The 12,500-nt window shown below is 45.6% G+C and overlaps 2 protein-coding genes across 3 annotated transcripts in view; one reads left to right on the top strand and one right to left on the bottom strand.

The window, feature by feature from the left end:
- The window catches only part of LOC138194826 (histidine--tRNA ligase), a 9,637-nt gene extending 8,911 nt beyond the window's left edge, over positions 1-726 (top strand). For both annotated transcript variants that reach the window (XM_069143831.1, XM_069143832.1), the window contains 3 exons: positions 1-76; positions 169-315; positions 419-726. The exon at positions 1-76 is cut by the window's left edge and continues 41 nt beyond it. In XM_069143831.1, the coding sequence (XP_068999932.1) occupies positions 1-76; positions 169-315; positions 419-478 (283 nt within the window). In that variant the 3' untranslated portion in view covers positions 479-726. The remainder of the gene's footprint in view (positions 77-168; positions 316-418) is intronic.
- A 405-nt stretch (positions 727-1,131) lies between these two features.
- On the bottom strand, positions 1,132-5,397 carry LOC138194828 (dead end protein 1-like). Its single transcript, XM_069143833.1, is given in 5 exon segments — positions 1,132-1,679; positions 1,681-1,765; positions 2,854-2,986; positions 3,533-3,858; positions 5,292-5,397. Coding segments are annotated over 5 exon segments (1,035 nt in total). The 3' UTR covers positions 1,132-1,294.
- Positions 5,398-12,500: the final 7,103 nt, after the last annotated feature.

The raw sequence follows: 12,500 nt of genomic DNA, 5'->3' as shown, positions 1-12,500 counted from the left end.
GATAGCGTCGGCCCAGAAGAACCTCCTGGAGGAGAGACTGAGACTGGTGACGGAGCTGTGGGACGCTGGGATCAAGGTGGGCCTGTGTGTGATCAGCTAATCATAAAAAATAACACTGTACTGTAACAACACTGTCCACTGTGTGTCCCTGTCCCTGTCCCTGTCCAGGCGGAGGTGATGTACAAGAAAAACCCCAAACTGCTGAGTCAGCTGCAGCACTGTGAGGAATTAGGGGTCCCCCTGGTGGCCATACTGGGAGAACAGGAGCTGAAGGATGGGGTGGTCAAACTGAGGGTGGTGGACACCAGGGAGGAGGTAGGACACACACCAACACACACACACACACACACACACACACACTCGCTCTCTGAGTCTGAGTGAAGCAGCTGTCTGTCCTCTTGTCCCTGCTGTGTCTCAGGTGGACATATCCAGAGTTGATCTCATCGCTGAGATCAGGAGGAGGACATCGCAGGCGTAGCCCCTCCCCCCTGTCCAGTATAACACCAATCGCCTCCCCTGATTGGTCCATTGGACCTGCAAAACCTTGTACAGAGTTCTCTGTCAAGTTCTCTGTAGAGCATGAAAACACATGGAGGAGGAGGAGTGTACTGATGGACACGTGTTGGTGTCTCCAATATAACAGCTGATGTCCCCTTTGTTTTGTCTCCATGTCCACCTGTACTTGACCTGCTCAGTGTCTCAAATAAAGCTTTCTGTTGGACATGTCACCTGACCTGCCTCCCTTTCATCAGACCAGCTGCTCCCTCTAGTGACAGGACGGAGAACACCTCTGTTAGTGTGCACACTGATGACGGAGGTCTACTGTTACACTGTGGGAGGGTTAAGGGCGGGGACCAGTCACAGCAGCATCCCTCCAGCTGATCAATCACATGATCAGCCCCTCTGGGTTTCCCCTGCTTTTGTTTCTGATGACATCACAGGTGAGGAGGAGGAGGAGGAGGAGGACTGCAGCGTGTCGGCCCAGAGCCGGACTCTGGGACCAGATCACGAGGTTCTAGTTCTAAAGGTTCCCCGCACGCACAGAGTGGAGAGTGTTGTTACAGAACAGTGTTTGTTTTTTTTATGATTAGCTGATCACACACACAGGAAGCAGCAACACAGCACTCGTTTTAAATCTCATTTACTTGAGAAACAGGTCGGGAACACAACACAATAAAACGCATGCATAAAACAAACCACTCGAGTCAAAACAAGACCATAAAAACATGCAGAAGTCAAACGACATCGGTTTAAACGTTGTACGTAACCGTGGCGACAGCCGGATGATGGCCGCTCAGGCCGGGAGCTGCCGGCTGCACAGGTCCTGCAGGACCTGCTGCGCTGCGGCCCGGCGGGCCTCTCCCTCCGTAGTGCTGGCGCTGAGGCCTGGCAGGACTAGAACCAGCCCCCTGAAGGCCACGCCCACCCCAGGGATGTGCACCTGGTAGCTGAAGTGCAGGAAGCCGTCGGGCCCCGTGTGGATGAACTGCAGCTCGTAGCGTGGCGGGCCGACACCGTTCTCCTCACACACCTTCAGGAGGAGCAGCACAGGAGACGCCCCACACACCGGTGAGGGGGGGAGGAGAAAAGAGGGGGGGAGTCCTCCTACGGCTCTGCAGAAACTGGGGGGGGCGGACGGAGGGAGCAGACACGGAGGAGAAATGGGGGGCGGCGGGGGGGGGGAGGAGCAGGCTCTTTGGAGTAGTTGGCTTCTCTGCTGACTGCCACCTGATGGAGACGGTCAACGCACACCTCTTCTTAAAGGCTGCAGACAGGAGGGGAGGAGGAGGGAGGAGTAAAGAAAAGTGAGGAGCCAGAAACATCAATAGCATTTCATAAAATTTATGAAATAATGTAAAATATTATATATATAAAAAAATAAAACAACCATCCTGCTCCATGAACAGGTGAGAAAAACAGAAGTTCTTGTACTTGGTCCTAAACACCTCAGAAACTCTTTCTGTAATCACTTAGTTACTCTGGATGACGTTGTCTTGGCCTCCAGCAAAACTGAGAGGAACCTTGGAGTCATCTTTGATGAGGATTTGTCCTTTAGCCACCGTATAAAGCAAATCTCCAGAACTGCCTTCTTTCATCTACGTAATATTAATAAAATCAGGAAAATCCTTCCTCAGCGTGACGCAGAAAAACTCATTCATGCGTTTGTTACTTCTAGACTAGATTATTATAATTCCTTGTTGTTAGGATGTCCAAATTACTCATTAAAAACCTGCAGCTGATCCAAAATGCTGCAGCAAGAGTACTGACGGGATTTAACAAGAGAGATCATATTTCTCCAGTTTTATCTTCTCTTCACTGACTTCCTGTTAAATCAAGAATATAATTTAAAGTTCTCTTGATGACTTACAAAGTTCTACATGACCAGGCTCCATCATATCTTAGAGATCTTATAGAACCATATAATCCCAGCAGAGCACTTCTCTCTCAGTACGCTGGTCTACTTGTGGTTCCTAGAGTTTCCAGAAGTAGAATGGGAGGCGGAGCTTCAGTGTTCAGGCTCCTCCCCTGTGGAACCAGCTCCCAGTTTGTGTTGGAGGGGCAGAAACCCTCTCTAGCTTTAAGATTAGACTCAAAACGTTCCTTCTTGATAAAGCCTATAGTTAGGGCTGGCTCAGGTAGACCTGAACCAACCCTTAGTTATGCTGTTATAGGCCGAGGCTGCTGGAGGACCTCGTTACATGCTGAGCTTCTTTTCTTTCCTAAATAAAATTGAATTGAATTGAATAGAACGGGTGAGAAAAGGTCATACAGGTAATAGAGGTGATACAGGTGAGAACAAGTGAGACAGGTGATACAGATGAGAACAGGTGATAGAGGTGAGACAGGTGAGACCTTCCACCAGCCCCTTCTTGGCCATCGAGGCGGCATAGTGGGACGAGAAGGCGACGACGGCCGACACCCCTTCGATACCCGGCCCGGCCTTCAGGGACACCCGGTCCACGCTGTCCGACACCATCCGCAGCACCTGGCGGCACACAGAACACACGTGTTCCAGATCACATACATGTGACATCTGGTCTGATGGAAATGGAACCAGATCACTCGTCAGTCGTCTCAGGACACCTGACAGGTACGAATTGTCACTCAAAACTCCGCTGACTTCACATCCAACACAGTCAAACGGACACCTTCTCATGTTTACGTGTGTGTGTGTGTGTGTGTGTGTGTGTGTGTCATAGAACATCTTCTTATGCCCCAACCAGGAGCAGCAGCAAGCAACGACCTCCATGAGGAAGTATTCAGAGTCATCTGTTGATCGACATCATCACTGAGTTCCACACGTCAACGTGACCAGCAATACGTGAACACGTGTGATGTCACTGCAGACCTGAAACTGGAGCAAAGAAACATCAGACGTGTTGAACTCAGGTTCTGCTCAATGACTCTGAACTCTTCCTGATGGAGGGTATTGATGGTGCTGCTCAGTGGGCGTCGCCCTGCTGCATTTGTAGATTTATCTACTGATGCTTTTCGTCCTTCGGCTAAATGAAACGTTGCAGTTGATCTGTACCTGCAGGACGTCCTCCTGCCTGGTGGACGCCGGCAGATCTCCGATGCAGAGGTGTCTCTTCTCGGTGCTGCGGCGGACGCTGAGGCGGAAGCCGGGCTCTAGCATGTGGTTGTGCAGCAGACGGATGGCGTCGGTAGCGACGGCCGACGAGCCGTATTTAGCGTAGGCGAAGCCACGGTTCTGGCCGCTGAAGTTCATCATGAGCCGGAACTCCCAGAGCCGGCCCACGGAGCTGAACAGGGGGATCAGCAGGTCCTCGTAGGTGTCCCGGGGGATCTGGCTGATGAAGACCTCGCAGCGGGCTGCGGGGGCGGGGCCGTCCCACACTGAGCAATCAAATCAAGAGGAATGAGGTGAGGGGCTCCATCATATCTTCCTCTAAACTTTAGAGATGCTATGAGGTGGTGTAGAGTTGGAAAGGGAATTTTCTGTAGACCTTAATGGCTGACAGTAAAACTGTAACTCTGTCATCATCATGTTGGTGTTTCATGTATAATAATAATAATAATGACAATAATAATAATAATCCTGCAGAGTGATGTGAAGCATCGTGCTGGAAGAGAATCGCCACCTGCTGGAATCTGTGTGGTAATGCATAGATACACCAACTGTCCAGCTGACAAGGAAACTCCATGTGTTACTGCAAGCTGTGTTGTCATGGTAATATTGAGCCACATTGTGTTGTCATGGGAATATTTAACCACGTCGTGTTGTCATGGTAATATTTAACCACGTCGTGTTGTCATGGTAACATTTAACCATGTCGTGTTGTCATGGTAATATTTAACCACATCATGTTGTTGTCGTAATATTTAACCATGTGGTGTCGTCATGGTAATATTTAAACACGTCGTGTTGTCATGGTAATATTTAACCACATCATGTTGTTGTCATAATATTTAACCACATCGTGCTGTCGTCCTAATTTTTAACCATGTCATGTTGTCATGGTGATATTTAACCACATCGTGTTGTCTTGGTAATATTTAACCACGTCGTGTTGTCATTATAATATTTAACCACATCATGTTGTCATTATAATATTTAACCAAGTCGTGTTGTCATTATAATATTTAACCAAGTCGTGTTGTCATTATAATATTTAACCACATCATGTTGTCATTATAATATTTAACCAAGTCGTGTTGTCATTATAATATTTAACCAAGTCGTGTTGTCATTATAATATTTAACCACATCATGTTGTCATTATAATATTTAACCAAGTCGTGTTGTCATTATAATATTTAACCACATCATGTTGTCATTATAATATTTAACCACATCGTGTTGTCATTATAATATTTAACCACATCATGTTGTCATTATAATATTTAACCACATCATGTTGTCATTATAATATTTAACCACATCATGTTGTCATTATAATATTTAACCAAGTCGTGTTGTCATTATAATATTTAACCAAGTCGTGTTGTCATTATAATATTTAACCACATCATGTTGTCATTATAATATTTAACCAAGTCGTGTTGTCATTATAATATTTAACCACATCATGTTGTCATTATAATATTTAACCAAGTCGTGTTGTCATGGTAATTAATGTCGTAGAACATCGGAGGTCTTCCTCACGTTGTTCCTCACACGGTGCAGGCCTCACACTTCCTCCTGCTCTGATCACTCCGATAAACTGACATACTCATCAGTAGAAATGATGTCACCACGTGATGATGACAGGTGTGTGTGTGTGTGTGTGTGTGTCAGAGTGACTCTTGCAGCTGGTTAGTTGTCTCACCCTCTGGTGGGCCTCCGTACTTCCTCTGGCCGTTCACTTGAGTCAGCGTTGTGTTGGTGTTGTTCAGCCAGGTTTCCAGGGCCTGCAGCCGCTCACGGTTCACCATCTTCAACACACATTACACCGTCACACACGTTACTGATCAGCTGTTAGAACTCTGATCAGCTGTTAGAACTCTGATCAGCTGTTAGAACTCTGATCAGCTGTTAGAACTCTGATCAGCTGTTAGAACTCTGATCAGCTGTTAGAACTCTGATCAGCTGTTAGAACTCTGATCAGCTGTAGCTCTGCCTCCAGTTTCCAGCAGAATTTTGCTGACTCAGCAGCTCGCTTGTTCCTATGATCAGAGGTTGTCTTTCTGCATCACGTGGTGAACTGAAGGTTGGGGGGGGGGCAGAACCTGAAACACTCTGGAAACTGGATCGGGTCTGTAGAACTGGATCGGTTAACAGAGGCCCACGGATCGGACCTTCAGAGGTTCCATACATGAAGAAAGAACAGCAGCTTTGTCAGAACAAAGTTGACTGAATGAAGGAGGACGGAGACAGAACGTTGCTGAGGGACACAAGGAAGGACAAGGTGACACCCACTGCAGGGAGGAGGAGGAGGAGGATGATGAAGATGAAGATGGAAATAGTAGTGTTGGCTGCAGAGTGGCTGTGTCTGAAGGGAAGGTGGAAGCAGAGCCTAGAGAGACACAGGTAGACACACCTGGTGGAGTTCTCTGATGTCCTGTGAAGGAACGTTTGTGTTCACAGCAGAACAGGAGAACGTCCAGGTGATGTCAGAGGAACCTGAACCTTCACCTGAAGCCCGGAGAGACGTTTGAAACCGAGCGAACCTTCGAACAACGCCGGCACGACGTTAATGCGGCCTAATGAGCGACAGGTGAGGCGCGCGTGACCCGCAGGTAAAAACACAGAAAAACAAAGTTTACCACGAGACAACACGAGCAGCTGCACTTCCGCTTCACTTTAAAAGCAGCTGCGTTCAGAGAAGTTGGGTAGTTACCTGGCTCTGCTCTTTGTCCGTCATCTCAGCACGGTTGGGCTCCTCGAGCACAGTGACACCGATCTGTCTGCAGCCCGGTCCTCACCCGAAGCCCCGCCCCTTCCCCCCACCGTCACCCCCTGACAAGTGGCCCCGTTGTGACCCCGCATATATATATCTATAGATATCTAGCTATCTATTATCTCTCTCTCTCTCTCTCTCTCTCTCTCTCTCTCTCTCTCTCTATATATATATATATATACATATATATATATATATATATATATATATATATGTATATATATATATATATATATATACATATATATATATATATATATGTATATATATATATATATATATATATACATATATATATATATATATATATACAGTTGAAACCAGAAGTTTACATACACTGTGCAAAAAGACACATAACACTTTTTTTCTCACTGTCTGAAGTTAAATCAGACTAAACCTCTCCTGTTTCAGGTCTGTTAGGATTACCAAAATTATTTAACTTTTGCTAAATGTCACAATAATGAGAAAGAGAATATTTTAGAGAATTTTTCATTACTTTCTTCAAGATCAAAAGTTTACATCCAGTTCCTTAGTATTTAGTAGCATTGCCTTTGAACTGCATGACTTGGGTCAAACGTTTTGGGTATCCTTCCACCAGCTTCTTACAGTACTCTGATGGAATTCTGGCCCATTCCTCCGGACAGAACTGGTGTAACTGAGTCAGGTTTGTTGGCCGCCTCGCTCGCACACGCCTTTTCAGATCTGCCCACAAATTTTCGATGGGATTCAGGTCAGGGCTTTGTGATGGACAGTCCAAGACATTGACTTTGTTGTCCTCAAGCCACTTTTTAACTATTTTGGCAGTATGCTTCGGGTCATTGTCCATTTGGAAGACCCCTTTCCGCCCAAGTTTTAGCTTCCTGGCTGATGTCCTGAGATGTTGCCTTAATATTTCCAGGTAATGTTCTTTCTTCATGATGCCGTCTATTTTATGAAGAGCTCCAGTTCCTGCTGCAGCAAAACAGCCCCACAACATGATGCTGCCACCTCCATGCTTCACAGTTGGGATGATGTTTTCAGGTCTACAAGCTTCCCCCTTTTTCCTCCAAATGTAACGGTGGTCATTATGGCCAAACAGCTCCACTTTAGTTTCATCAGACCACAGGACATGTCTCCAGAAGTTAAGGTCTTTGTGTCTTTTTGCAAACTGTAATCTGGCTTTTTTATGTTTCTTTAGGAGTAATGGCTTCCTTCTTGCTGAGTAGCCTTTCAGCCCATGTCGGTGCAGGACTCGTTTTACTGTGGATAATGACACTTTCTTACCAGCTTCAGCCATCATCTTCACAAGGTCTTTAGCTTTTGTTCTGGGGTTGATTTGCACGTCGGACCAAAACACGTTCATCTCTGGGACACAGAGCCCGTCTCCTTCCTGAGCGGTGTGATGGCTGGACATTCCCATGTTTATACTTGCGTATAATTGTTTGCACAGATGAACGTGGCACCTTCAAGCATCTGGAAATTGCACCCAAGGATGAACCAGACTTGTGGAGCTCCACGATTCTCTCCCTGATTTCTTGTCTGATTTCTTTTGACTTTCCCATGATTTCAAACAAGGAAGCAGAGTGTTTGAGGTGTGGCCTTAAAATACATCCCCAGGTGTGCCTTCAATTAACTCACATGTTGTCAGTTAACCTATCAGGAGCTTCAAAAGCCATGACATCATCATCTGGGCTTGCCCACGTTGTTTAAAGACATAGTACTTTTGGTGTATGTAAACTTTTGACCTCAAAGAAAGTAATATAAAATTCTCTAAGAAATTCTCTTTCTCATTATTGTGACATTTAGCAAAAGTTAAATAATTTTGGTAATCCTAACGGACCTGAAACAGGAGAGGTTTAGTCTGATTTAACTTCAGACAGTGAGAAAAAAAGTGTTATGTGTCTTTTTGCACAGTGTATGTAAACTTCTGGTTTCAACTGTATATATATATATATATATATATATATATATATATATATATATCTCATTGGGTTTAGGTCGGTGATGGTGGAGGCCAGGTCATCTGACGCAGCACTCATCACTCTCCTTCTTGGTCAAACAGCCCTTCAGCCTGGAGGTGTGTTTGGGGTCGTCGACCTGTTGAAATACAAATGCTGGTCCCACTAAGCTCAAACCAGATGGGATGGCATGTCGCTGCAGAATGCTGTGGGAGCCATGCTGGTTAAGTATGACTTGAATTCTGAATAAATCACCAACAGTGTCACCAGTAAACCCCCCTCCCCCCCACACCATCACACCTCCTCCTCCGTGCTTCACGGTGGGAACCTCACATGTAGAAACCATCCGCTCACCTTTTCTGTCTTACAAAGACATGGTGGGTGGAACCAAAAATCTCAGATCTGGACTCCTCAGACCAAAGTACAGAGTTCCACTGGTTTAATGTCCATTCCTTGTGTTTCTTGGCCCAATCAAGTCTCTTCTTCTTCTTCTTCTTCCTCAGTAGCGGCTTCTTTGCAGCAATTGGACCCTGAAGGCCTGATTCACCCAGTCTCCTCTGAACAGTTGATGTTGAGATGTGTCTGCTACTTGAACTCTGTGAAGCATTTCTGTGGGCTCTAATCTGGGGTGCTGTTAATTTGCGGTTACTGAGGCTGGTAACTCTAATGAATTTATCCTCAGCAGCAGAGGTAACTCTTGGTCTTCCTGTCCTGGGTGGTCCTCATGAGAGACAGTTTCATCAGAGACTTTGATGGTTTTCATTGAGGACACCTGATGATATATTCAATTCAATTCAATTCAATTCAACTTTATTTATATAGCGCCAAATCACAACACAGGTTATTTCATGGCACTTAACACATTCAAGTCTTTACAGCAGAACTTTACAATATTATACAGAGAAACCAACAATTCAACAATTTCCACATAAGCTTGGAGGAAAAACTCCTCTTTAAGGGGGAAAAACCTCCAACAGAGGGAAGAAAAACTCTGTTTAACAGGAAGAAACCTCTGACAGAACCAGGATCAGAAGTGGGCGGAGCATCTGTTAACAGAACCAGGATCAGAGGTGGAGAACATCTGTTAACAGAACCAGGATCAGAGGTGGGCGGAGCATCTGTTAACAGAACCGGGGTCAGAGGTGGGCGGAGCATCTGTTAACAGAACCGGGGTCAGAGGTGGAGAACATCTGTTAACAGAACCAGGATCAGAGGTGGGCGGAGCATCTGTTAACAGAACCGGGGTCAGAGGTGGGCGGAGCATCTGTTAACAGAACCGGGGTCAGAGGTGGGCGGAGCATCTGTTAACAGAACAAGGATCTGAGGTGGGCGGAGCATCTGTTAACAGAACCAGGATCAGAGGTGGGCGGAGCATCTGTTAACAGAACCGGGCTCAGAGGTGGGCGGAGCATCTGTTAACAGAACCGGGGTCAGAGGTGGGCGGAGCATCTGTTAACAGAACAAGGATCTGAGGTGGGCGGAGCATCTGTTAACAGAACCAGGATCAGAGGTGGGCGGAGCATCTGCCTCGACCGGTTGGGGTGAGAGGAGAGCAGAGAGAGAAAAGGACAGCATAGAGATAGAAGAGAAGAACTGTTGGTGGAGACGACAATCACAGAGCAGAGACATGCAGCTCCATGACGGGACATCTGGAAAAGAAAGAACAGAAACTACACGAGTGAAGGAACTGAATGGAGACAACAGATAATAAGAAGAAACTATGGGAGAGAAGAAGATGGTGAGGTATGAGTCAGTTAAAGAGTAGGAGGAAAGAAAAGAAGCTCAGCATGTAACGAGGTCCTCCAGCAGCCTCGGCCTATAACAGCATAACTAAGGGTTGGTTCAGGTCTACCTGAGCCAGCCCTAACTATAGGCTTTATCAAGAAGGAGCGTTTTGAGTCTAATATTAAAGCTAGAGAGGGTTTCTGCCCCTCCAACACAAACTGGGAGCTGGTTCCACAGGGGAGGAGCCTGAACACTGAAGCTCCGCCTCCCATTCTACTTCTGGAAACTCTAGGAACCACAAGTAGACCAGCGTACTGAGAGAGAAGTGCTCTGCTGGGATTATATGGTTCTATAAGATCTCTAAGATATGATGGAGCCTGGTCATGTAGAGCTTTGTAAGTCATCAAGAGAATTTTAATTATTTTTTGGACACAACCCAAGTACTTAAAGATGTTGGTAATATTGCAGGAGTGGTGGAGGACAGACTACAGACAACATATCAATCATTAACCCCGGCACACACAGATGGATCTAAAGATCCTAACACAGGGGGAACCCTGTGATGAACTTTAAAGACTGAAAATCTTCAAACAGATCATTTCTTTGTAAATCATCAAAAAGTTGATTTGAAACAACTTTTTCAAGGGTTTTAGAAATAAACGTCAGGTTGTAAATTGGTCTGTAGTTTCATAAAACAGCTGATCAAGAGTCGGCTTTTTAAGTAAAGGTTTAATTACAGCCACTTTAAAAGTCTGCGGTACATAGCCGGTTACAATAGATAGGTTGATCTGATCTAATATGGAAGTATTAATTAAAGGGAAGACTTCCTTAAAAAGTTTAGTTGGGATGAGATCTAACAGACAGCTAGAGGATCCAGATGAAGAAATAACTCTGGTTAACTCAGAGAGCTCAACAGGAGAGAAATGTTCCAAGTATACATCTGGTCCTACAGTTGCTTCCAGGGCTGCTGTTGCTTAGCAACACATCAGTGATGGTGTCAGGAAGGGTCGGCCCGATTCTCTCCCTGATAGTAAGAATTTTATTAGTAAAGAAGTTAATGAAGTCATTACTGCTGAGAGCTGAAGGAATAGAGGACTCAACAGAACTGGGACTCTTTGTCAGCCTTCTACAGTGATGAAAAGAAACCTGGGGTTGTTCTTGTTGTCCTCTATTAATGATGAATAATATAAAGTTCTGGCCTTACCAAGAGCTTTCTTATATAATATTAGACTCTCCTTCCAGGCAGGTGAAACTCTTCTAAATTAGTGGAACTCCATTTCCTTTCCATCTTTCTAGTCGCTGCCTAGCAGAGCGTAGTTCTGAGTTGTACCACGGAGACAACTTCCTCTGGTTCATGACTCTCTTCTTCAGAGGGGCGACATCATCTAGAGTTGTAGCAGAGATACTGCAGTGTTTCTACCAGATGATCCACTAGTGTGGGACTAAGATCAACGTAGATGTCTTCCACTGCTTTAACACACGGCATCGTCAAAGAGTCTGAGTAGACTAGATAAACTGAAGAGTCCGAGTTGAACGCTGTCTACAAGAAGGGGATGAGTCGACTCTTTTTCTTGAGGAAACTTCGATCCTTCAATGTGTGCAGCGAGATGTTGGAGATGTTCTACCATCTGTTGTGGCCAGTGAACTGTACTTCTAGTAGTCTGCTGGGGGGGAGAGGTGGAAGGGGGCAGCATTGGAGCCGGAGACACCAACAGACTTAACAAACTGGTGAAGAAGGCCGGCTTTCCAGCGGCTATCCATATTGGATAATCCTGACCACCCTCTCCACCTGCTGCAGGGACAGAGGAGGACGTTCTCCAAAAGACTCCTCCAGCTCCGCTGTCACAAGGACAGATACAGGAGATCATTCCTGATACAGGAGATCATTCCTGATACAGGAGATCATTCCTGAGACAGGAGATCATTCCAGATACAGGAGATCATTCCTGATACAGGAGATCATTCCAGATACAGGAGATCATTCCTGAGACAGGAGATCATTCCAGATACAGGAGATCATTCCAGATACAGGAGATCATTCCTGATACAGGAGATCATTCCAGATACAGGAGATCATTCCTGAGACAGGAGATCATTCCTGATACAGGAGATCATTCCAGATACAGGAGATCATTCCAGATACAGGAGATCATTCCTGATACAGGAGATCATTCCTGAGACAGGAGATCATTCCTGATACAGGAGATCATTCCTGATACAGGAGATCATTCCTGAGACAGGAGATCATTCCTGATACAGGAGATCATTCCTGATACAGGAGATCATTCCTGAGACAGGAGATCATTCCAGATACAGGAGATCATTCCAGATACAGGAGATCATTCCTGATACAGGAGATCATTCCTGATACAGGAGGTCATTCCTGAGACAGGAGATCATTCCTGATACAGGAGATCATTCCAGATACAGGAGATCATTCCAGATACAGGAGATCATTCCTGATACAGGAGATCAT

This window comes from Embiotoca jacksoni, unplaced genomic scaffold (genome assembly GCF_022577435.1).
Source record: "Embiotoca jacksoni isolate LCO1_2020_lvr unplaced genomic scaffold, fEmbJac1.0.p SCAF_115, whole genome shotgun sequence".
Taxonomy (NCBI): domain Eukaryota; kingdom Metazoa; phylum Chordata; class Actinopteri; family Embiotocidae; genus Embiotoca; species Embiotoca jacksoni.
Note: the sequence above shows the minus strand (reverse complement) of the source record. Positions and strands in the feature narration are given on the sequence as shown.